At 48.8% G+C, this 22,275-nt stretch overlaps 1 protein-coding gene across 4 annotated transcripts in view; it reads right to left on the minus strand.

Moving 5' to 3' along the window:
- Positions 1 to 18,288, minus strand: part of LOC116981517 (gastrula zinc finger protein XlCGF57.1-like) — a 52,480-nt gene extending 34,192 nt beyond the window's left edge. Inside the window, exons 1-4 of one of the 4 annotated variants that reach the window (XM_033034577.1) lie at positions 18,073 to 18,285; positions 17,410 to 17,562; positions 14,463 to 14,709; positions 10,751 to 12,927 (exon numbers count right to left, since the gene is read on the minus strand). In XM_033034577.1, the coding sequence (XP_032890468.1) occupies positions 11,141 to 12,927; positions 14,463 to 14,496 (1,821 nt within the window). In that variant the 5' untranslated portion in view covers positions 14,497 to 14,709; positions 17,410 to 17,562; positions 18,073 to 18,285 and the 3' untranslated portion in view covers positions 10,751 to 11,140. Of the gene's footprint in view, positions 1 to 10,750; positions 12,928 to 14,462; positions 14,713 to 17,409 lie in introns of those variants that run through there. The other 3 variants (XM_033034576.1, XM_033034579.1, XM_033034578.1) reach the window with 3 other exon arrangements.
- Positions 18,289 to 22,275: the final 3,987 nt, after the last annotated feature.

The following is a 22,275-nucleotide window of genomic DNA, read 5'->3' on the forward strand; positions in this document are numbered from 1 at the left end:
AAGTTTTGGCCCGAAACATTGTCTATTTCCTTCGCTCCATAGATCCTGCTGCACCCGCTGAGTTTCTCCAGCCCTTTTGTCTACCGTGGGAGACATACAGCACAGAAGCAGGCTCTTTGGCCCAACTTGTCCATGCCAACCAAGATGTCCCACCACAGCTCACCCCATTGGCCCAGGTTTGGCCCATAAGTCTCTAAACCTTTCCTAGCTATGTGCCCTGTCGAGATGTCTTTTGAACATTGCTTTTGTACCACCCTCAACTGAATGGTCGGGCTTTGTGGAGCATTGCAGAGCAGAGGCATCAAGGACTGCAGGTACGTAGTTCCTTGAAGGTCGAGTCGCAGGTACATAAGGTGGTCAAAAAGGCTTTTGGTACATTGGCCTTCATCAGTCAGAGTATTGAGTATAGAGGTTGGAAGGTCATGTGCAGTTGTATAAGACATTTGTGAGAATGCATTTAGAGTATTGCGTTTAGTTCAGGGCACCATGTTATAAGAAAGATGTCATAGAAACATAGAAAATAGGTGCAGGAGTAGGCCATTTGGCCCTTCGAGCCTGCACCGCCATTCAATATGATCATGGCTGATCATCTAAAATCAGTATCCTGCTCTAGCTTTTTCCCCATATCCCTTGATTGCCTTAGCCCTCAGAGCTACATCTAACTCTCTCAAGCTGGAAAGGGTGCAGCGAAGATTTACGAGGATGTTGTCAGGACTAGAGGATCTGAGCTATAGGGAGAGGTTGAATAGGCTGGGACTCTCTAGTCCCTGGAGTGCATGAGGATGAGGGGTGTATAAAATCATCAGAGGAATAGATTGGGTAGATGCACAGAGTCTCTTGACCAGAGCAGGTGAATCGAGGACCAGAGGACATAGGTTTACGGTGAAGAGAAAAAGATTTAATAGGAATCTGAGGGGTAACGTTTCCGCACAAAGGGTGGTGGGTATATGGAACAAGCTGCCAGAGGAGGTAGTTGAGGCTGTGACTATCCCAACATTTAAGGAGTTGGACAGGTACATGGATAGGACAGGTTTGGAGGGATATGAACCAAATACAGGCAGGTGGGATCGGTGTAGCTGGGACATGTTGGCCGGTGTGGGCCTGTTCCCACACTGACAATATGACCACTTCCTGGGGGGCCCAATCCTCTGTAAACGTCTTTATATTTTCCTTCATTTTATCTGCTATAACTAACACATGACCCCTTTTTGCCCTCGTGATTTCCTCCTTGAGTATGCTCCTCAATCCCCTAAAATCCTGGCATGAAATGAAAGCGAATTATGTGTCAAATTAAACCTTTGTATGCTTTATCTAATGGGATAAATTGCAGACTTGATTTTTAAAATCTCAAAATTTTGTAACATTGCTACAAATTCCACCCAATCAAAGCCATTTGCATAATAGTCAATATTTGCCTCAATGACCACCTTCCCGTGGCACTTATGTCCAATGTTTTGAACAAAGAACAAAGTGCTGGTCAGGCAGCACCTGGTGGGTGAATGCAGAAAAGACAAAGGCAAGAGATATATTTAAGAGGGAGTTAGATGTGGCCCTTGTGGCTAAAGGGATCAGGGGGTATGGAGAGAAGGCAGGGATGGGATACTGAGTTGGATGATCAGCCATGATCATATTGAATGGCGGTGCAGGCTCAAAGGGCCGAATGGCCTACTCCTGCACCTATTTTCTATGTTTCTATGTTTACGAGATGAGAAGGAGACTGTCAGATAAGGAAAGAAGACATTTGGACAGGTTCATGGATAGGAAAGGTGTAGATATGGATATGGGCCAAACGCAGGCAGGACTAATATAGGGTACACAAAAATGCTAGAGAAACTCAGCGGGTGCAGCAGCATCTATGAAGCGAAGGAAATAGGCGACGTTTCGGGCCGAAACCCTTCTTCAGACTGATGGGGGGTGGGGGGGAGAAGGGAGGAGGAGGAGCCCGAGGGCGGGGGGATGGGAGGAGACAGCTCGAGGGTTAAGGAAGGGGAGGAGACAGCAAGGGCTAGCAAAATTGGGAGAATTCAACGTTCATGCCATCCGGACGCAAGCAACCCAGGCGGAATATGAGGTGCTGTTCCTTCAATTTCCGGTGTTGCTCACTCTGGCAATGGAGGAGACCCAGGACAGAGAGGTCGGATTGGGAATGGGAGGGGGAGTTGAAGTGCTGAGCCACCGGGAGTTCAGGTAGGTTATTGCGGACTGAGCGGAGGTGTTCGGCGAAACGATCGCCCAACCTCCACTTAGTCTCCCCTATGTAAATCAGCTGACATCTAGAGCAGCGGATGCAGTAGATGTGGTTGGCGGAGATACAGGTGAACCTTTGTCGCACCTGGAACGACTGCTTGGGTCCTTGAATGGAGTCGAGGGGGGAGGTGAAGGGACAGGTGTTGCATTTCTTGCGGTTGCAACGGAAAGTGCCCGGGGAGGGGGTGGTACGGGAAGAATTGACAAGGGAGTTGCGGAGGGAGCGGTCTTTGCGGAAGGCAGACATGGGGGGAGATGGGAAGATGTGGCGAGTGGTGGGGTCACGTTGGAGGTGGCGGAGGATTATGTGTTGTATTTGCCGGCTGGTGGGGTGAAAGGTGAGGACTAGGGGGACTCTGCCCTTGTTGCGAGTGCGGGGATGGGGAGAGAGAGCAGTGTTGCGGGGTATGGATGAGACCCTGGTGCGAGCCTCATCTATGGTGGCGGAGGGGAATCCCCGTTCCCTGAAGAACGAGGACATTTCCGATGCCCTGGACTAATATAATATAGGTGGGACTAATGTAATGTAGGTGGGGCATGTTTGTCAGTCTGGACAAGTGGGTCGAAGAGCCTGTTCCCACGCAGTGTGACTACAAATGACACAATGAATGGCGATGCTGGCTCGAAGGGCTGAATGGCCTCCTCCTGCACCTATGTTCTATGCTCTATGGGCGCGGGGCATTATACCGGAGAGAGCGGGAGAGCGGCCCAGTGGGGGAGCGGGGGACACGGGCAAATGGGGCCACATTGTTCCCTCAGACCCAGGGGTTGTTCTGTCCCGGGATAAATGGTGTTTTGTTCGACCGTCTCCCACCTGCAACAGGAGCGGCCGTTGGCATCAGCTCTTTTAACGGTCCCCTTCGACCGAATTGACAGCGAGTCCGCGCCAATCAGGAGAAAGAGGCACGTCGGAGGACCATGCGGTCCTCCAAGCAATCGGGCGCGGATAAAGGGCGGGACTAGGTGAGACTGTGACGCGTCCTGATTGACAGCGGTTTGGTACCAACCCGGACGAAGGGTCACACCGGAGGACCATGCGGTCCTCCCACCAATCAGGACGTGGGAAAGGGGCGGGACTAAGGGCGATTGTGGATCTTTGATTGTGACCAAAGTTGCTCTAGTATCTTTGATTGTGACGCGTCGTGGGGTTTCCCCGTTGCGAGTGCGGATCTGCGTTAGAAACATAGAAAAATAGGTGCCGGTGTAGGCCCTTCAAGCCAGCACCGCCATTCAATATAATCATGGCTGATCATCTAAAATCAGTAACACGTTTCTGCTTTTTCCCCATGTCCCTTGATTCCCTTAACCCCAAGAGCTAAATCAAACTATCTCTTGAAAACATCTCGTGAATAGGCCTCCACTGCCTTCTGTGACAGATAATTCCACAGATTCACAACAGGTTTTCCTCATCTAAGCCCTAAATGCCCCCCCACCCCCTTTATTCCTAAACTGTGATCCCTGGTTCTGGACTTCCCCAACATCGGGAACATTTTTCCTGCAACTAGCCTGTCCAGTCCTTTATTGGATATGTTTCTATAAGATCCCCTCTCCAGTGAATACAAGCTCATTCGACCCATTCTTTCATCATATGTCTGTCCCGCCATCCGGGGAATTAACCTGGTGAACCTATGCTGTACTCCCTCAATAGCAATATTGTCCTTTCTCAATTAGAAGACCAAATTTGCACACAATACTCCAAGAATGGTCCAACCAGGGCCGTGTACAACTGCAGTAGGACCTCCTTGCTCCTAACTCAAATCCTCTCGCAATGAAGGTCAACATGCTGTTAGCTTTCTTCACTGCCTACTGTACCTGTATGCGTACTTCCCCAGGCAATGTGTCACCCATTGCAGCCTGAGCGGCAACGAGTCCTGGTTCACCTTTAAACCCTCTCGCGCCCCCTTGAGCTATCCCAAACCTATGTCATTTAAAAAAAATGCTGCTATTTAATTGTTAGAATTGAGTGCAGGAATCAGGGTGTGTGGAGTAGCCTAAAATGAAATGATGCGCCAAAAAATGTGTGATTTTTAATTCACAACCTTCTGTGATTTAAGCTCTTTACTGATCTACCCTGCTACATACCTCAAAGGACTCCAAGTGCTGGAGCAACTTAGCAGGTTAGGTCACCTGAGTGACCCAAAGCATCACCTATCCATGTTCTCCAGAGTTGCTGCTTGATCCGCTAAGAGTTACTCCAACATTTTGTGTCCTTTTGTGTATTAGCGAGCATCTGCAGTCGTTTGTTTCTACATTCTCCTACAAACCTTTTTCTTCTTTCCACTCCTTGCCATCTTTATTTTTATCTAGATAGACACAAAAAGCTGGAGTAACTCAGCGGGACAGGCAGCATCTCTGGAGCGAATGAATGAATCGGGTGACATTTTCGGTCAAGACCTTTCTTCAGACTCTAATGGAAGATCCTTGACCTGAAGTAAATTATGTTTCTCATAGCACAAAAGCTATCTGATCTGCTAAGTGTTTCTGACACTATCTATTTTAGATACAGATTTCCAGCATGTTTTTCTTGTATTGAGTCCACATCTGGTACAAAGAGCCAATTGTTGGTCTGAATTAAACCCTTATAATCTTCCAAGCCTTCTGTGTCTGATTGAGTTTTGTGTCGAGGGACAGATCTGAATTCAGACTCTGTATGTATTTAAAGGAATGTGCTCATCTTTTACACTTTAGAGAAACAACGTGGGAATAGGCCCTTTAGTCCACCGAGTCTGCATCGACCAGTGATCACCCAGCACACTAGTACTATCTTACACACCGGGGACAATTTACAGAAGTCAATTAACTTACAAACATGCATGTCTTTAGTGTGTAGGAGAAAACTGGAGAACACAGAGGAAACCCATGAGGTCACAGGGAAAATGTGCAAACTCCACAAAGACAGCACCCGTAGTCAGGATCAAACCCGGGCCCTGTAAGGCAGTAACGTTATCACTGCACAGATGTTTGATATGCAGTGCCCATCCTTATTATGGAGGAAAGACGCCAATCAATTCACACACAGTAAACTCCCTGACGATTAGATAAACATTTGTGTGATGTTTATGTTGAACACGTTACAGGCGTAATGCCACAGGTCATCTTCAAAATAGCGCCAGGGGTCTTGTCTGTCCACCTGACAGGGTAAATAAAGTCTCAGTTTAAATACTCATCTGAAAATCATCACTGTTGACTGCAACCCTCCCTCAATAATGCACTGGACCAGCAGCCAACATTTTTATTCAGCAACCTGAACCATGAGAATTTCAATACCTCCACTGAAATATCTCAACTGAACTCAGAAATCATATTGTCCTGTTCTAAATTTCTATCTTATACTCAGTGATGCATTTCCCAGGTAATTTTGTCAGTTGTTAGAATAGGGGATTTACAGATTAGTGTAGTTTATTACTGTTATGTGTACCGCGGTACAGTGAAAAGCTTTTTTGTTGCGTGCTCTCCTGTCAACGAAAAGACTGTACAAGCCGTCCACAGTGTACACATACAGGATAAAGGGTATAATGCTTTGTGCAAGATATGGTCCAGTAAAGTCTGATTAAAGATAATCAAATGGTCTCCAATGGTATTCAAAAAGGAACTGCAGATGCTGGAAGATCGAAGGTACACAAAATTGCTGGAGAAACTCAGCGGGTGCAGCAGCACCTATGGAGCGAAGGAAATAGGCGAAGTTTCGGGCCAAAACCCTTCTTCAGACTGATGGGGGGTGGGGGGGAGAAGGAAGGAAAAGGGGAGGAGGAGCCCGAGGGCGGGCGGATGGGAGGGTGGGAGGAGACAGCTAGAGGGCGGAGGAAGGGGAGGAGATAGCAAGGACTAGCAAAATTGGGAGAATTCCATGTTAATGCCATCCGGACGCAAGGTCCCCAGACGGAATATGAGGTCCTGTTCCGCAAAGACCGCTCCCTCCGCAACTCCCTCGTCAATTCTTCCCTTCCCTCCCGCACCAGAATAGAATAGAATAGTTAGAATAGAATAGTTTCTTTATTGTCATTGTAACATGAACCATGTACAACGAAATTGTAAAATGTCAGCCAGTCAGTGCACCATTCAAACATTTCTAAAGCTAACGATACATACAAAGTAAAATATTTAAAAAGATAAACAACTAAAATAAATATCATAAAAATAGCACGCATAAACACCCAGCCCTACATCCTTCTGTCGATTTCATGTATGTATGTATCGCCCCTGCGTTCCTTGGCGGCTACATTTAGTGCCTTTATAGCAGTGGGGTAAAAACTGTTTTTAAGTCTGTTTGTCCTTGTCCTTGTAGATCTGTACCGTCTGCCTGACGGTAACAGTTCAAACAGGGAGTGTCCGGGGTGGGAAATGTCCTTTATAATACTCTGGGATTTTTTGATGCAGCGGGAACTGTGTAAGTCCTCCAAGGTAAGGAGAGGGCATCCGACAATCCTCTGGGCGTTGTCAATGGCCCTCTGGAGCGCTTTCCTCTGAGCCGCTGTGCAGCTGGTGTACCATACGCATACACAGTATGTTAGGAGGCTCTCAATGGAGCACCGATAAAAGGACAGCAGCAGTCTCTGAGTGATGTTATTCTTCCTGAGCACCCTCAGGAAGTGCAGTCTCTGCTGGACCTTTTACAGCAGCGCAGAGGTGTTCACGCTCCACGTCAGGTCCTCCTCAATATGGATTCCCAGGAAGCGGAAATCCGCCACCCTCTCCACACAGTCCCCTCTGATAATTAATGGTACCATGTCCGTTTTATTCTTCCTGAAGTCTATTATTATCTCCTTGTCTATTATTGTCTCCTTGTCTATTACAACCACCCCCTCCCCGGGCACTTTCCGTTGCAACCGCAAGAAATGCAACACCTGTCCCTTCACCTCCCCCCTCGACTCCATTCAAGGACCCAAGCAGTCGTTCCAGGTGCGACAAAGGTTCACCTGTATCGCCTCCAACCTCATCTACTGCATCCGCTGTTCTAGATGTCAGCTGATTTACATCGGCGAGACTAAGCGGAGGTTGGGCGATCGTTTCGCCGAACACCTCCGCTCAGTCCGCAATAACCAACCTGACCTCCCGGTGGCTCAGCACTTCAACTCCCCCTCCCATTCCCAATCCGACCTCTCTGTCCTGGGTCTCCTCCATTGCCAGAGTGAGCAACAGCGGAAATTGGAGGAACAGCACCTCATATCTGGGGACCTTGCGTCCGGATGGCATTAACATTGAATTCTCCCAATTTTGCTAGTCCTTGCTATCTCCTCCCCTTCCTCCATCCTCTAGCTGTCTCCTCCCACCCTCCCATCCGCCCGCCCTCGGGCTCCTCCTCCCCTTTTCCTTCCTTCTCCCCCCCCACCCCCCATCAGTCTGAAGAAGGGTTTCGGCCCGAAACGTCGCCTATTTCCTTCGCTCCATAGATGCTGCTGCACCCGCTGAGTTTCTCCAGCAATTTTGTGTACCTTCGGTCTCCAATGGTAGATCAGGACCACTCTCTAGTCACAGAAATTAAGGACTCAAGACACTATATTTACATTAGAACCGATTTATTTTGCACAGAATCCAGAATATTAGACTCCAGCTCAATTACAGTACAAACATAGAAACATAGAAATTAGGTGCAGGAGTAGGCCATTCGGCCCTTCGAGCCTGCACCGCCATTCAATATGATCATGGCTGATCATCCAACTCAGTATCCTGTACCTGCCTTCTCTCCATACCCTCTGATCCCCTTAGCCACAAGGGCCTCAGCAGAAACAGAGCCCAACTGTGCCAGTGACCAGAGTTCAATGAGAGGTTTAGAGCACGGAAACAGACCCATTAGACCAACTCGTCCATGCAACCAAAATGCCCCACCTATGCCAGTCCCACTTGCTGGCATTTGGCTCATATCCCTCTAAACATTTCAAATCCTGGGCGTGATGGGTGTGTCGCAGCTACACTGTTTAAATATTCCACCATTGAGCACCGTTGAACTTTGGTGTGGACTCTGGTGTGTGAGTAGATTAGATATCTGAGAGAATCCCCCCCACACTTGGAGCAGGTGAACTATCCCCAGTGTGATTTTGCTGATACAATAGAAACATAGAAAATAGGTGCAGGAGTAGGCCATTCGGTCCTTCGAGCCTGCACTGCCATTCAATATGATCATGGCTGAACATCCAACTCAATATCCCATCCCTGCCTTCTCTCCATACCCTCTGATCCCCTTAGCCACAAGGGCCACATCTAACTCCCTCTTAAATATAGCCAATGAACTGGCCTCGACTACCCTCTGTGGCAGAGAGTTCCAGAGATTCACCACTCTCTGTGTGAAAAAAGTTCTTCTCATCTCGGTTTTAAAGGATTTCCCCCTTATCCTTAAGCTGTGACCCCTTGTCCTGGACTTCCCCAACATCGGGAGCAATCTTCCTGCATCTAGCATGTCCAACCCCTTAAGAATTTTGTAAGTTTCTATAAGATCCCCTCTCAATCTCCTAAATTCTAGAGAGTATAAACCAAGTCTATCCAGTCTTTCTTCATAAGACAGTCCTGACATCCCAGGAATCAGTCTGGTGAACCTTCTCTGCACTCCCTCTATGGCAATAATGTCCTTCCTCTGATTTGGAGACCAAAACTGTACGCAATACTCCAGGTGTGGTCTCACCAAGACCCTGTACAACTGCAGTAGAACCTCCCTGCTCCTATACTCAAATCCTTTTGCTATGAAAGCTAACATACCATTCACTTTCTTCACTGCCTGCTGCACCTGCATGCCCACTTTCAATGACTGGTGTACCATGACACCCAGGTCCCGCTGCATCTCCCCTTTTCCTAGTCGGCCACCATTTAGATAATAGTCTGCTTTCCTGTTTTTGCCACCAAAATGGATAACCTCACATTTATCCACATTATACTGCATCTGCCAAACATTTGCCCACTCACCCAGCCTATCCAAGTCACCTTGCAGTCTCCTAGCATCCTCCTCACAGCTAACACTGCCCCCCAGCTTAGTGTCATCCGCAAACTTGGAGATATTGCCTTCAATTCCCACATCCAGATCATTAATATATATTGTAAATAGCTGGGGTCCCAGCACTGAGCCTTGCGGTACCCCACTAGTCACTGCCTGCCATTGTGAAAAGGACCCGTTTACTCCTACTCTTTGCTTCCTGTTTGCCAGCCAGTTCTCTATCCACATCAATACTGAACCCCCAATGCCGTGTGCTTTAAGTTTGTATACTAATCTCTTATGTGGGACCTTGTCGAAAGCCTTCTGGAAGTCCAGATACACCACATCCACTGGTTCTCCCCTATCCACGCTACTAGTTACATCCTCGAAAAATTCTATAAGATTCGTCAGACATGATTTACCTTTTGTAAATCCATGCTGACTTTGTCCAATGATTTCACCACTTTCCAAATGTGCTGCTATCCCATCTTTAATAACTGACTCTAGCAGTTTCCCCACTACCGATGTTAGACTAACTGGTCTGTAATTCCCCGTTTTCTCTCTCCCTCTCTTCTTAAAAAGTGGTGTTACGTTTGCTACCCGCCAATCCTCAGGAACTACTCCAGAATGAACCATTCTACATTTCCTTGACCATCTTCTGCTTTGATTTTTTGTTTTCACACCGCACCTTTCCATGTCTCTCGACTCCCTCTCCCCTAACTCTCAATCAGAAGAGGAGTCTCAATCCAAAATGGAGTCTCAACCAGCCTCACCTGTATCAACCTATTATCTGCCAGGCATTGTTCTGCCCCTCCTCTCTTCCAACTTTACGCCCCCCCATCCCACAGGCAGTTCATGGAATGGCCCCGGCTCGAAATGTCACCTATCCATGTTATAGACAATAGGTGCAGGAGTAGGCCATTCGGCCCTTCGAGCCAGCACCACCATTCAATGTGATCATGGCTGATCATCCACAATCGGTACCCCGTGTTCAAGAAGGAACTGCAGATGCTGGAAAATCGAAGGTAGAAACATAGAAACATAGAAACATAGAAATTAGGTGCAGGAGTAGGCCATTCGGTCCTTCGAGCCTGCACTGCCATTCAATATGATCATGGCTGAACATCCAACTCAATATCCCATCCCTGCCTTCTCTCCATACCCCCTGATCCCTTTAGCCACAAGGGCCACATCTAACTCCCTCTTAAAAATAGCCAATGAACTGGCCTCAACTACCTTCTGTGGCAGAGAATTCCACAGATTCACCATTCTCTGTGCAAAAAATGATTTTCTCATCTCGGTCCTAAAAGATTTCCCCCTTATCCTTAAACTGTGACCCCTTGTTCTGGACTTCCCCAACATCGGGAACAATCTTCCTGCATCTAGCCTGTCCAACCCCTTAAGAATTTTGTAAGTTTCTATAAGATCCCCCCTCAATCTTCTAAATTCTAGCGAGTACAAGCCGAGTCTATCCAGTCTTTCTTCATATGAAAATCCTGACATCCCAGGAATCAGTCTGATGAACCTTCTCTGTACTCCCTCTGAAGAAGGGTTCCAACCTGAAACATCACCCATCCATTTTCTCCAGAGATCCGAACATTGGAACTGGCAGGACGACTAGGATTGGGAAGGGGAGGAGGAAGAAGGAATGCAGGGGTTACATGAAATTAGAGAACTCAATTTTCATACCGCTGGGTTGTAAGCTGCCTAAGCAAACATCAGGTGCTTCTCCTTCAATTTACATATGGCCTCACTCTGACAGTGGAGGAGGCCCAGGTCGGAAAGTATGAGAATGGGAAGGCGAGTTACCGCGTCAGTCACGGTGGACTGAGGGTAACCACCCTTTCCCTGGTCTAAACATGCTGGCATATCTACAGCTTGACTTCCTGAGTGAATCCTTTTAAATATGCTGAGCGGGTAGGCAACTCTTCCACGGCATGAATACGCAGGTGAATCAACAAGTTGCACGCAACATCGACTCCCTCCTCGCACTCAGCTGGTGCACAGCTTCTCCCCGCTGTGAATCTGCTGATGTCTGTGCAGGTTGGATAACTGATTGAATCCTTTCCCACAGTCGGAGCAGGAGAACGGCCTCTCCCCGGTGTGAACCCGCTGGTGAATCACCAGGTTGGATGACTGGCTGAAGCCCTTCCCGCACTCGGAGCAGGAGAAAGGTCTCTCCCCGGTGTGGACCCGCTGGTGGGTCAAGAGGTTGGACGCATCAGTGAAGCCCTTCCCGCAGTCAGAGCAGACGAACGGCCTCTCCCCAGTGTGGACCCGCTGGTGGGTCAATTGGTTGGATGCGTCTGTGAATCCTTTCCCACAGTGGGAGCAGGTGAACGGCCTCTCCCCGGTGTGAATGCGCTGGTGTGTTTGCAAATTGCATGAATGACTGAACGCCTTCCCGCACTCGGAGCAGGTGAACGGCCTCTCTCCAGTGTGGATTCGCTGGTGCGTCTGTAGGTTGGATAGCTGAGTAAATCCCTTCCCACACTCCATGCAGGTATACGGCCTCTCCCCGGTGTGTATCTGCTGGTGCATAAGCAAGGAGGACGAGTCAGTGAAGCCTTTTCCACACTCTGAGCAGGCGAAGGGCCTCTCCCCTGTGTGAATCCGCTGGTGTGTCTGCAGGTTGGATAACTGAGTGAACCCCTTCCCGCACTCAGAGCAGGTGTACGGCCTCTCACCGGTGTGGATCCGCTGGTGCATAAGCAGGGCTGATGACTCGGTGAATCCTTTCCCACACTCAGAGCAGGTGAATGGCCTCTCCCCGGTGTGGATGCGTTGGTGTCTCAGCAGATTGCACGCGTCAGTGAATCCCTTCCCGCACTCGGCGCAGGTGAACGGCCTCTCCCCGGTGTGAATCCGCTGGTGCGTCAGCAGGTTGTATGAATTACTGAATGTTTTCCCGCACTCGGAGCAGGTGAAGGGCCTCTTCCCACTGTGAATGAGCTGGTGCGTCAGCAGGTTGGACAGCTGAGCGAATCCCCTCCCACAGTCAGAGCAGGTGAAGGGTCTCTCTCCAGTGTGAATCCGCAGGTGCATCAGCAAGGAAGACGACTCAGTGAATCCCTTCCCACAGTGCGTGCAAGTGAATGGCCTCTCCCCGGTGTGGATCCGTTGGTGTGTCTGCAGGTTGGATAAGTGAGTGAACCGCCTCCCGCACTCGGAGCAGGGGAACGGTCTCTCCCCGGTGTGAATCCGCTGGTGCATCAATAAGGAAGATGACTCAGTGAATCCCTTCCCACAGTTGGAGCAGATGAACGGCCTCTCCCCAGTGTGAATCCGCTGGTGTATCTGCAGCTGGGATAACTGGTTGAATCCTTTCCCACACTCGGAGCAGGCGAACAGCTTCTCCCCAGTGTGGATCCGCTGGTGTCTCACCACGCTAGATGAGCGACTAAAACCCTTCCCGCACTCGGAGCAGGAGAAAGTTCTCCCTCCAGTGTGAACTCGGTGATGGGTCACCAGCTGAGATGACTTCTGGAATCCCTTCCCACACACAGAGCAGGTGAACGGCCTTTCCTTGGCATGAACTTGCTCGTGTTTCTTCAGCTTGGCATCCTGAATGAATCCCTTCCCGCACACCGGGCAGGTGAACAGCCTCTCCCCGGCATGAACCCACTGATGCCTCAGCAGGTTGGACGAATTAGTGAATCCTTTCCCACAGTCAAAGCAGATGAATGGCCGCTCCCCAGTGTGAACTCGCTGGCATCTCATCAGATTACTGGATTGCTTAACGGTTTTCCTGCAGCTAGAATGGCGAAACGGATTCATTGCTGTGGAGACAAGTGTTTAGTTTAATTTAGTTTATTATTGTCATGTGTACCGAGGTACAGTGAAAAACATTTTTGTTGTGTGCTACCCAGTCAGCAGAAAGTCTATACATGATTACAATCAATCCATCCACAGTATACAGATACAAGATAAAGGGAATAATGTTTAGTGCAAAGTAAAATCCAGCAAAGTCCAATTAATTCCTGATTCCTGGGATGTCAGGACTTTCATATGAAAAAGACTGGATAGACTCAGCTTGTACTCGCTAGAATTTAGAAGATTGAGGGGGGTTCTTATAGAAACTTACAAAATTCTTAAGGGGTTGGACAGGCTAGATGCAGGAAGATTGTTCCCGATGTTGGGGAAGTCCAGAACAAGGAGTCACAGTTTAAGGATAAGGGGGAAATCTTTTAGGATTGAGATGAGGAAAACATTTTTCACACAGAGAGTGGTGAATCTCTGGAATTCTCTGCCACAGAAGATAGTTGAGGCCAGTTCATTGGCTATTTTTAAGAGGGAGTTAGATGTGGCCCTTGTGGCTAAAGGGATCAGGGGGTATGGAGAGAAGACAGAGATGGGATACTGAGTTGGATGTTCAGCCATGATCATATTGAATGGCGGTGCAGGCTCGAAGGGCCGAATGGCCTACTCCTGCACCTATTTTCTATGTTTCTATGTTTCATACAAGTGTGTTTTGAATCAGGACCATGCCTTGGCCCTGACTAGGTCACACACTCAAGGACCTTAGTCAACTACTTTTTGTTTTAAACAGCAACTTTCAGGGTCACTTTGCTCTGTCACCAGCCTCACAGTTTACCAAGGCTGAATTTTATGCATGCTTTTTCATTGGCTATATTTAAGAGGGAGTTAGATGTGGCCCTTGTGGCTAAAGGGATCGGGGGGTATGGAGAGAAGGCAGGGATGGGATACTGAGTTGGATGTTCAGCCATGATCATATTGAATGGCAGTGCAGGCTCGAAGGACCGAATGGCCTACTCCTGCACCTATTTTCTATGTTTCATACAAGTGTGTTTTGAATCAGCCAACTGCTTCCCAGATTCAAGGCAGGCCAAATTCTCCTCCCTATGTTGACTCTGATGCAGCTGGGAAAGTATTGTCTGTTTTCCTGTTTAGAGATACATCGTGGAAACAGGCACTTCAACAATTCAAGACCCAACCAGCCGACCAGTGACCAACCACACACCACGTCTGTCCTAAACACGAGGGTCAATTTATAGAGGGCTTATTAACCCACAAAACTGCACGCCTTTGGAATGTGGAAGGAAACCCACGCGGGTCAACATGCAAACTCCGTACTGACATCACCCATTGTCAGGATTGAACCCGGGTCTCTGACGCTATAAGATTCAGATCAGATTCAACTTTATTGTCATTGTGCAGTGTACAGTACAGAGACAACGAAATGAAGTTAGCATCTCCCTAGAAGAGCGACATAAGGCAGCAACTATACAGCTGTGCAGCCCTATTATCGACCCTTTACATTGTTAAAAAATTGAACTGTGAAATGACTGCTCACCTTCTGGGCGGTCGATTATCCAAATGTCATGCATACACAGAAGATGTGTTTGCTTTCTCTTCCCTGTGAACTCAAGGAACTCTTCTCTGGCTGTCCAGTGAATTAAAGCTCTTGCCACGCTCTAAGATGTGCAACATCACTCATTCAGCTGCCTCTGTCTCCAGTCCTTCACCAGTGATAACAAGTTTTAAAGTCTTCTCCAAGACAATCATTTCTCCTTTAACATTCACGGACGGTTGACGTTCAGCTGCTGATGAATTGAGTGGCAGAGTTAGATTTAGATGATGTTTGGTTTGAGACTTGTTTATCATATCTTGTAAAAGGAATTTGTAGGGCATCACTGAGTACATTGTAAAGTTTAGTTTAGAGATACATGGTGGAAACTGGGCCTTATACCCACCGAGCACGCCAATCACCCATACATTGTATTACGTTATCCCACTTTCACATCCTATACACTAGGGGAAATTTAGTGAAGCCAATTAACCTACAACCCACACATCTTTGGAATGTGGGAGGAAACCGAAGCACCCAGAGAAAGCCCAAAGCCCAGAGAGGGATGAAAAAAAGGTGTGACACTAAATGATTGAAGAGTTGCAAATTGTAAAGCCAGAGAATGGAATGTAAAGCAATGGGAGAAATAAGTGAGAGTCTGGGGAGAGCAACGATGGGGGGGGGGGGGGGGAACAATCATGTGACCATGCCTTGGCCCTGACTAGGTCACACACTCAAGGACCTTAGTCAACTACTTTTTGTTTTAAACAGCAACTTTCAGGGTCACTTTGCTCTGTCACCAGCCTCACAGTTTACCAAGGCTGAATTTTATGCATGCTTTTTCATTGGCTATATTTAAGAGGGAGTTAGATGTGGCCCTTGTGGCTCAAGGGATCAGGGGGTATGGAGAGAAGGCAGGTACGGGATACTGAGTTGGATGATCAGCCGTGATCATATTGAATGGCGGTGCAAGCTCGAAGGGCCGAATGGCCTACTCCTTCACCTATTTTCTATGTTTCTACACTCCATTTCCCCGGTTTTCAATTTTACAGTTTAAGAGTGGAGTTGACTTCAGAAAGCTCAAAGCGAATATTATGCTAAGACTCTCCCAGTCCATTGAGATCCATTTTCGCAGGGTCAGAACATTGTCAGCAATGCCGGCTTTTACTGCTCATCCTTGAGCAGGTGATGGTGAGATGCCCTCTTGTGGCGGGAATCAGTGGCATTCATCATCACGGAAGGCTGTGGAGGCAATGTCATTGGACATTTTTAAAGCTGAGATCGACGGGTTCTCGATTAGTAATGGTGTCAAAGGATACGGGGAGAAGGCAGGAGAATGGGGTTGAGAGGGAAAGATAGATCAGGCATGATTGAATGGAGGAGTAGAGTCAGTGGGCCGAATGGCCTATTTCTGCTCCTATGACTTACGAACTGCTGCAGTCCTTCTCGTGAGAGCACCCTGGAGACTGAGACCAAGTGACAATGAAGTATATTTCCCGGCTACAATTTCAGGGTGGTGGCAAAGGCAGGGTGATGAATGATTTTAGAAAGTAACTGGTTGGCATTTGGGAGAAATGTGCTGCATGGAGGTTTCGCCCTGGGAACTGGCATGGACCCAATATCCTCTGTCTCAGTCATTAGAACATGTTCAGCATGCAATGGTATTTATCGACAGTCCTTCAGCTCTTATCCAATCGTTTTTTTAAAAACATTGCTTAACTGGACAACTCTGCACATTTATAGTCACCGCACTATATGATGGATGAGATTGCATTGGAGAGGATGCAGAGGAGATTCAGCAAAATATTTAAAGGACACAAAGTAGTGGAGTAACTCAGCAGGTCAGACAGCATCTCCGGAGAATATGGATAGGTGACGTTTCGGGTCGGGAAGAAGAAGAGTCTCGACCGAAAATATCACCTACCCATGTTCTCCTGAGATGCTGCTTAACCTGCTGAGTTATTCCATCACTTTGTGTCCTTTTGTGTATTAACCAGCATCTGCAGTCCTTTGTTTCTTCACCAAAATATTGTCTGGGATGGAGCTATTCAGTGATATGAGACTGGTCATCTTTTCCCTGGGGCAGAGTAGCATAGATAGAGTAAATAGTAGGAAGCATTCCCTCACAGGAAAGGGAATAAGTTTGGGGTATGAGGTAAAAAGTTCAGAGAAGATGTGAGGAAGAATTTTTTCTAGGGGGTAGAAGACCTTTAAGGACCTCGAATCCATTGCCTGAATGGGTGGTAGAGGCAGGGACTCTCACAACCAGTATTAAGGGCGACAGTAGTGCAGCGGTAGGGTTGCTGCATTACAGCGCCAGAGACCTGGGTTCGATCCTGACTACGGGGTGCTGTCTGTACGGAGTCTGTGTTCCCCTTGTGACCTTGTGGGTTTTCTCCAAGTGCTCTGGTTTCCTCCTACACTCCAGAGACGTACAAATGTTTAGGTTAAGTGGACTCTGTGAGATGTAATTTGTCCCTAATGTGTAAGATAGCAAAAGTGTACAGTGTGATTACTGGTCAGTACGGACTCGGTGGACCAAAGAGCTTGTTTCCACACTGATTTTCTAGTTTATAAAAAAAAGTATCTGGGTGGGCATTTGAATCTCCGACATATAAAAGTGCTTTGGACCAAGTGTATAAATGGGATATTAGAAGGATGGGTACTTGATGGTCAGCATTGACATGGTGGGCCAAATGGCTGTACTGGAGAACTCCACTACATTTTCTAGTATAATTCAACATTCTTGTTCCTTCGTGAACCTTATTCCCTTATTATAAATCGATATGCTGCAGCCCACCCTCTGATAATTTAGTTTTTAGCCTCCACAAACTTAGTGGATATCCCTGCGAGGATATTCTGAGAGATACAATGTTGAATTAAGGGCTGATAATCTACCACATCTCTTCAGACGCGGCAGTCCTCACTGTAGTAAATTATGCAGGGGTATTACCTGCACATAAATATCCAGCGTGTTTTGTTCATTGATGACAGGACTGGACAGAACTGGAGTTGAACGAGCCGCCGGGAGGGCCTGCGATGCACTGAGGAGCCATAATCTTCTGCGATCTTTCTCTTCATTCTCTGACACCCATCAGAAGTCTTCCTGCAATAAAGAAGTTGGCTTTGAATAACAATCCCACGTTAATATTTAACAATGCATCTCAACAGAATGAAGATGTCCCTCACAGGGAAGGGCATAGGTTTGCGGTACGGGGTAAAATGATCTGCGGAAGCATTTCTTTCTGGAGGGTAGAATCCCTTTGGAAACTCGAATACATTGCCCAGGCACTCTCACAACAAGTATTAGGGGCGGCACAGTGGCGCAGCGGTATAGTTGCTGTCTTATCGCGCCAGAGGCCCGGGGTCGATCCTGACAACGGGGTGCTGTCTGTACGGAGTCTGCGTTCCCCTTAGGACAAGAAGAGAGGCACCAAAATCTGAATGGGGAAAAATGTAAACTATTGTTGGAAAATTATTGTTCTACATTATTATTGTAGATGTTGGAAAATTAAAATGAAAACAAATAATGCTGCAATTGACCAGCACTGGGGCAGAGGGTGAGGCGGGAAGGGCCGGGAGATTCTCGGTGAGGGGATGTTTCTGGAGATCGCACCGACTCTCCCCCAAACGGGGACTGCTCCTCTGGGTCCGTTGATATCCTTCTGTCGATCAGAGCCACAGATCCTTTGACCAGAGCCGCATCCCGTCGATCTTCCGCTCCGACCCGCCGCCCTTCGGATTCCTCTTTCTTCCTCTCTCCCTCTGGCCACACTGCGCATACTCAACACCGACGTGACAGGAGCCGGTGCTCTCTGGTCCACTGCCCCAGTAACGCGGATAGGGCGCTCTCCAACGCGCACTAATATCTGGGTACTCCGACCACCATTTCAAGAATTGGTCACGCATCTAAATAGCCTTGTCGAGCCATTCTGTCCCGGGCCTCCTCCATTGCCAGATGAGACCACACTCAAACTGGAGGAACAGCACCTCATATTTTGCCTGGGTAGCTTACAAGCCAACGGTATGAATGTCGATAGACACAAAATGCTGGAGTAACTCAGCGGGACAGGCAGCATCTCTGGAGAGAAGGAATTGGTGAAGTTTCGGGTTGAGACCCTTCTTCAGACTTCGTCACCTATTCCTTCTCTCGAGAGATGCTGCCTGTCCCGCTCCAGCATGTTGTGTCTATCTTCGGTTTAAACCAGCATCTGCAGCTCCTCCCTGCACAAAACACTGATTAGGCTGCACTTGGTCTATTGTGAGCAGCACTGGTCTTCTTTACTACAGGGCGATCCGAAGCTGTCAAGAATCCACCTTGGCAGAAACCTTTAATTAAATGGCGGCTTTTCTCGCCCACAAACCACCGCGCGTGAGAGAGCGCTCAATCCAAGTCGAAGCCGCGACGAGCACGCATGCGCGTGCGCCAAGGACCGGGAGCATGCGCAGTTCCACCCGTCGGCGGAGGTTTCCAGAAGGTCAGCGGCAGGTAGGAGCGGAGCGGCTATTATTTCCCCGCGGTAACGGGGTGGGGTTCGGGCCGGAGAAGTTACCTTCAGATCGGGGAAGGCGTGGTGGGAGGAGGTGGCGCCGAGGGGGGGGGAGGAGCTGAGCAGCGTCTCCACCCCCTGACCCGCTCCCGGGGACCGGGCATGCGCGAGGCAGCCGGCGGGGGCGGGGCAGCGGTTCTATGACGCTGCGGGTAGAGCCGTTGCCTCAAGGTGCCAAAGACACGGGTTCGATCCCGGCTTCAGGTGCTGTCTGAAGAAGGGTTTCGGCCCGAAACGTCGCCTATTCCCTTCGCTCCATAGATGCTGCTGCACCCGCTGATTTTCCCCAGCAATTTTGTGTACCTTCAGGTGCTGTCTGTCGAGTTTGCACATTCACCCTATAACCGCGTGGGTTTCCTCCCACTACCCAAAGGTGGGCGGGTTTGTAGGTTAATTGCACAAATATTGTTTTTTTAAATTTATTTAACTTTTTTTCAAGAGTGAAGAGGGTTTTATTGCCACGTCTGCATTCAGATTCAGATTCAGATTCAATTTTAATTGTCATTGTCGGTGTACAGTACAGAGACAACGAAATGCATTTAGCATCTCCCTGGACATAGCAAATGATTTGAATAAATAATAATAAGCGTCCAGGGGGGGGGGGGGTGATTGGCAGTCACCGAGGTACGTTGTTGAGTAGAGTGACAGCCGCCGGGAAGAAGCTGTTCCTGGACCTGCTGGTTCGGCAACGGAGAGACCTGTAGCGCCTCCCGGATGGTAGGAGGGTAAACAGTCCATGGTTGGGGTAAGAGCAGTCCTTGGCGATGCTGAGCGCCCTCCGCAGACAACGCTTGCTTTGGACAGACTCAATGGAGGGGAGCGAGGAACCGGTGATGCGTTGGGGAGGGGAGCGAGGAACCGGTGATGCGTTGGGCAATTTTCACCACCCTCTGCAATGCCTTCCGGTCGGAGACAGAGCAGTTGCCATACCATACTGTGATGCAGTTGGTAAGGATGCTCTCGATGGTGCAGCGGTAGAAGTTCACCAGGATCTGAGGAGACAGATGGACCTTCTTCAGTCTCCTCAGGAAGAAGAGACGCTGGTGAGTCTTCTTGATCAGAGTTGAGGTATTGTGGGTCCAAGAGAGGTCATCGGAGATGTTGACTCCCAGGAACCTGAAGCTAGAAACACGTTCCACCTCCGTCCCGTTAATGTGGATGGGGGTGTGCGTGCCGCCCCTGGACTTCCTGAAGTCTACAATGAGCTCCTTGGTCTTCTTGGAGTTAAGGGCCAGGTTGTTGTCAGCGCACCATGCTGCTAAGTGCTGGACCTCCTCCCTGTAGGCCGACTCATCGTTGTTGCTGATGAGGCCAATCACCGTTGTATCATCTGCATTCTTGATGATGGTGTTAGTACCATGTACAGGTGTGCAGTCATAGGTGAAGAGGGAGTAGAGGAGGGGGCTCAGCACACAACCCTGTGGAACGCCGGTGTTCAGGGTGAGGGTTGAAGAGGTGTGCTTGTCTAACCTAACAGACGGGTCTGTTGGTTAGAAAGTCCAGTATCCAGTTGCAGAGGGAGGGGTCGATGCCCAGGTTACCGAGTTTGGTGATCAGTTTTGATGGTATAATGGTGTTGAATGCTGAGCTGTAATCGATGAACAGCATTCTTACGTAAGTGTCTCTGTTGTCGAGGTGGGAGAGGGCGGAGTGAAGTGCCGTTGAGATGGCATCCTCCGTACTCCTGTTCTTGCGGTAGGCAAACTGATAGGGATCCAGTGTGGGGGGTAGGCAGCTTTTGAGGTGTGCCAGGACCAGCCTCTCGAAGCACTTGGTGATGATGGGGGTAAGTGCAACTGGGCGGAAGTCGTTGAGGCTTGCCGCAGTGGAGTGTTTTGGCACTGGCACGATGGAGGTGGTTTTAAGGCACGTGGGGACAACTGCTTGGGCAAGTGACAGGTTGAAGATGTCAGTCCAGACGTCTGTCAGCTGCGCAGCACAGGCCCTGAGCACGCGCCCGGGGAGCCGTCAGCTTTACGTGCATTAGTCCTACTCAGTGCCACGCATACGTCGTAGGGGGCGAGTGTGAGGGGTTGGTGATCGGCAGGTAGCACAGCCTTGATGGCTGTCTCTAGATTGTCCCTGTCGAAGCGGCCATAGAAGTGATTAAGCTCCTCAAGGAAGGAGGCGTCGCTGGATGTGGGGGTGGTGTTGGAGGGTCTGTAGTCCGTGATGGCCTGGATGCCTTGCCACATGCGTCGGGGGTCGGAGTTGTTGTTGAAGTGCTCCTCAATCCTGAGCTTATGGCAGTGCTTGGCCTTCTTGATGCCCCTCTTCAGGTTAGCCCTGGCTGAACTGTAGGCTCGAGCATCGCCTGACCTGAAAGCGGTGTCCCGTGCTTTCAGCAGTAGCCTGACCTCGCTGTTCATCCATGGCTTCTGATTCGGGAATATGGTCACCTGTTTGAGGGAGGTGACACTATTGATGGTGGAGTTTATAAAGTCCAGAACAGAGGATGTGTAGGAATCAATGTCCATGTGGGAGTCAAGGGTGGCCTGGGCTGCAAACGCCTTCCAGTCAGTGTTTCCAAAACACTGCTGAAGTGTGAAGTCCGCTTCCTCTGACCAGACTTTAACTGTCTTCACAGTTGGTTTAACCCATCTGATGAGTGGGGAGTACTTAGGGAGCAGGAACAATGAGACGTGATCAGACTGACCAAGGTGGGGGAGGGGGATGGCTTTGTAAGCTTCAGCCATGTTGGTGTAGACTTTGTCCAGTGTCTTGTCCACTCTAGTGGGGAAGGAGACATGTTGGTGGAATTTGGGGAGTACAGTCTTCAGGTTAGAGTGATTGACGTCACCCGCAACAATGAAGGCTGCCTCGGGGTTGTGCGTCTGTTGATTGCTAAAGGCAGTATGCAGCTCTTTCATTGCAAGCTTGGCATTAGCATCAGGAGGGATATAGGCTGCAGTCACAACAGGGTACTTAAGGAAGTGGCTCTAGAAATCGTGGTTGATCATTTTCCAAAGTTCTGTAGATTCAGGATCAGTTCCTGTGTATTGGAGGGTACCTAATGTTATCCCACTTTTTAAGAAAGGAGGAAGAGAGAAAGCAGGGAATTATAGACCAGTTAACCTGACATCGGTGGTGGGGAGTCAATTATAAAAGATGAAATAGCGGCACATTTATATAGAAGTAACGGGATTGGTCTGAGTCAGCATGGATTTAGGAAGGGGAAAATCATGCTTGACTAATCTTCTGGCATTTTTTCAGTATGTAACTAGGAAAATGGACAAGGGAGAGCCAGTGAATGTAGTGTACCTGGACTT

Source organism: Amblyraja radiata, chromosome 15 (genome assembly GCF_010909765.2).
Source record: "Amblyraja radiata isolate CabotCenter1 chromosome 15, sAmbRad1.1.pri, whole genome shotgun sequence".
NCBI lineage: Eukaryota > Metazoa > Chordata > Chondrichthyes > Rajiformes > Rajidae > Amblyraja > Amblyraja radiata.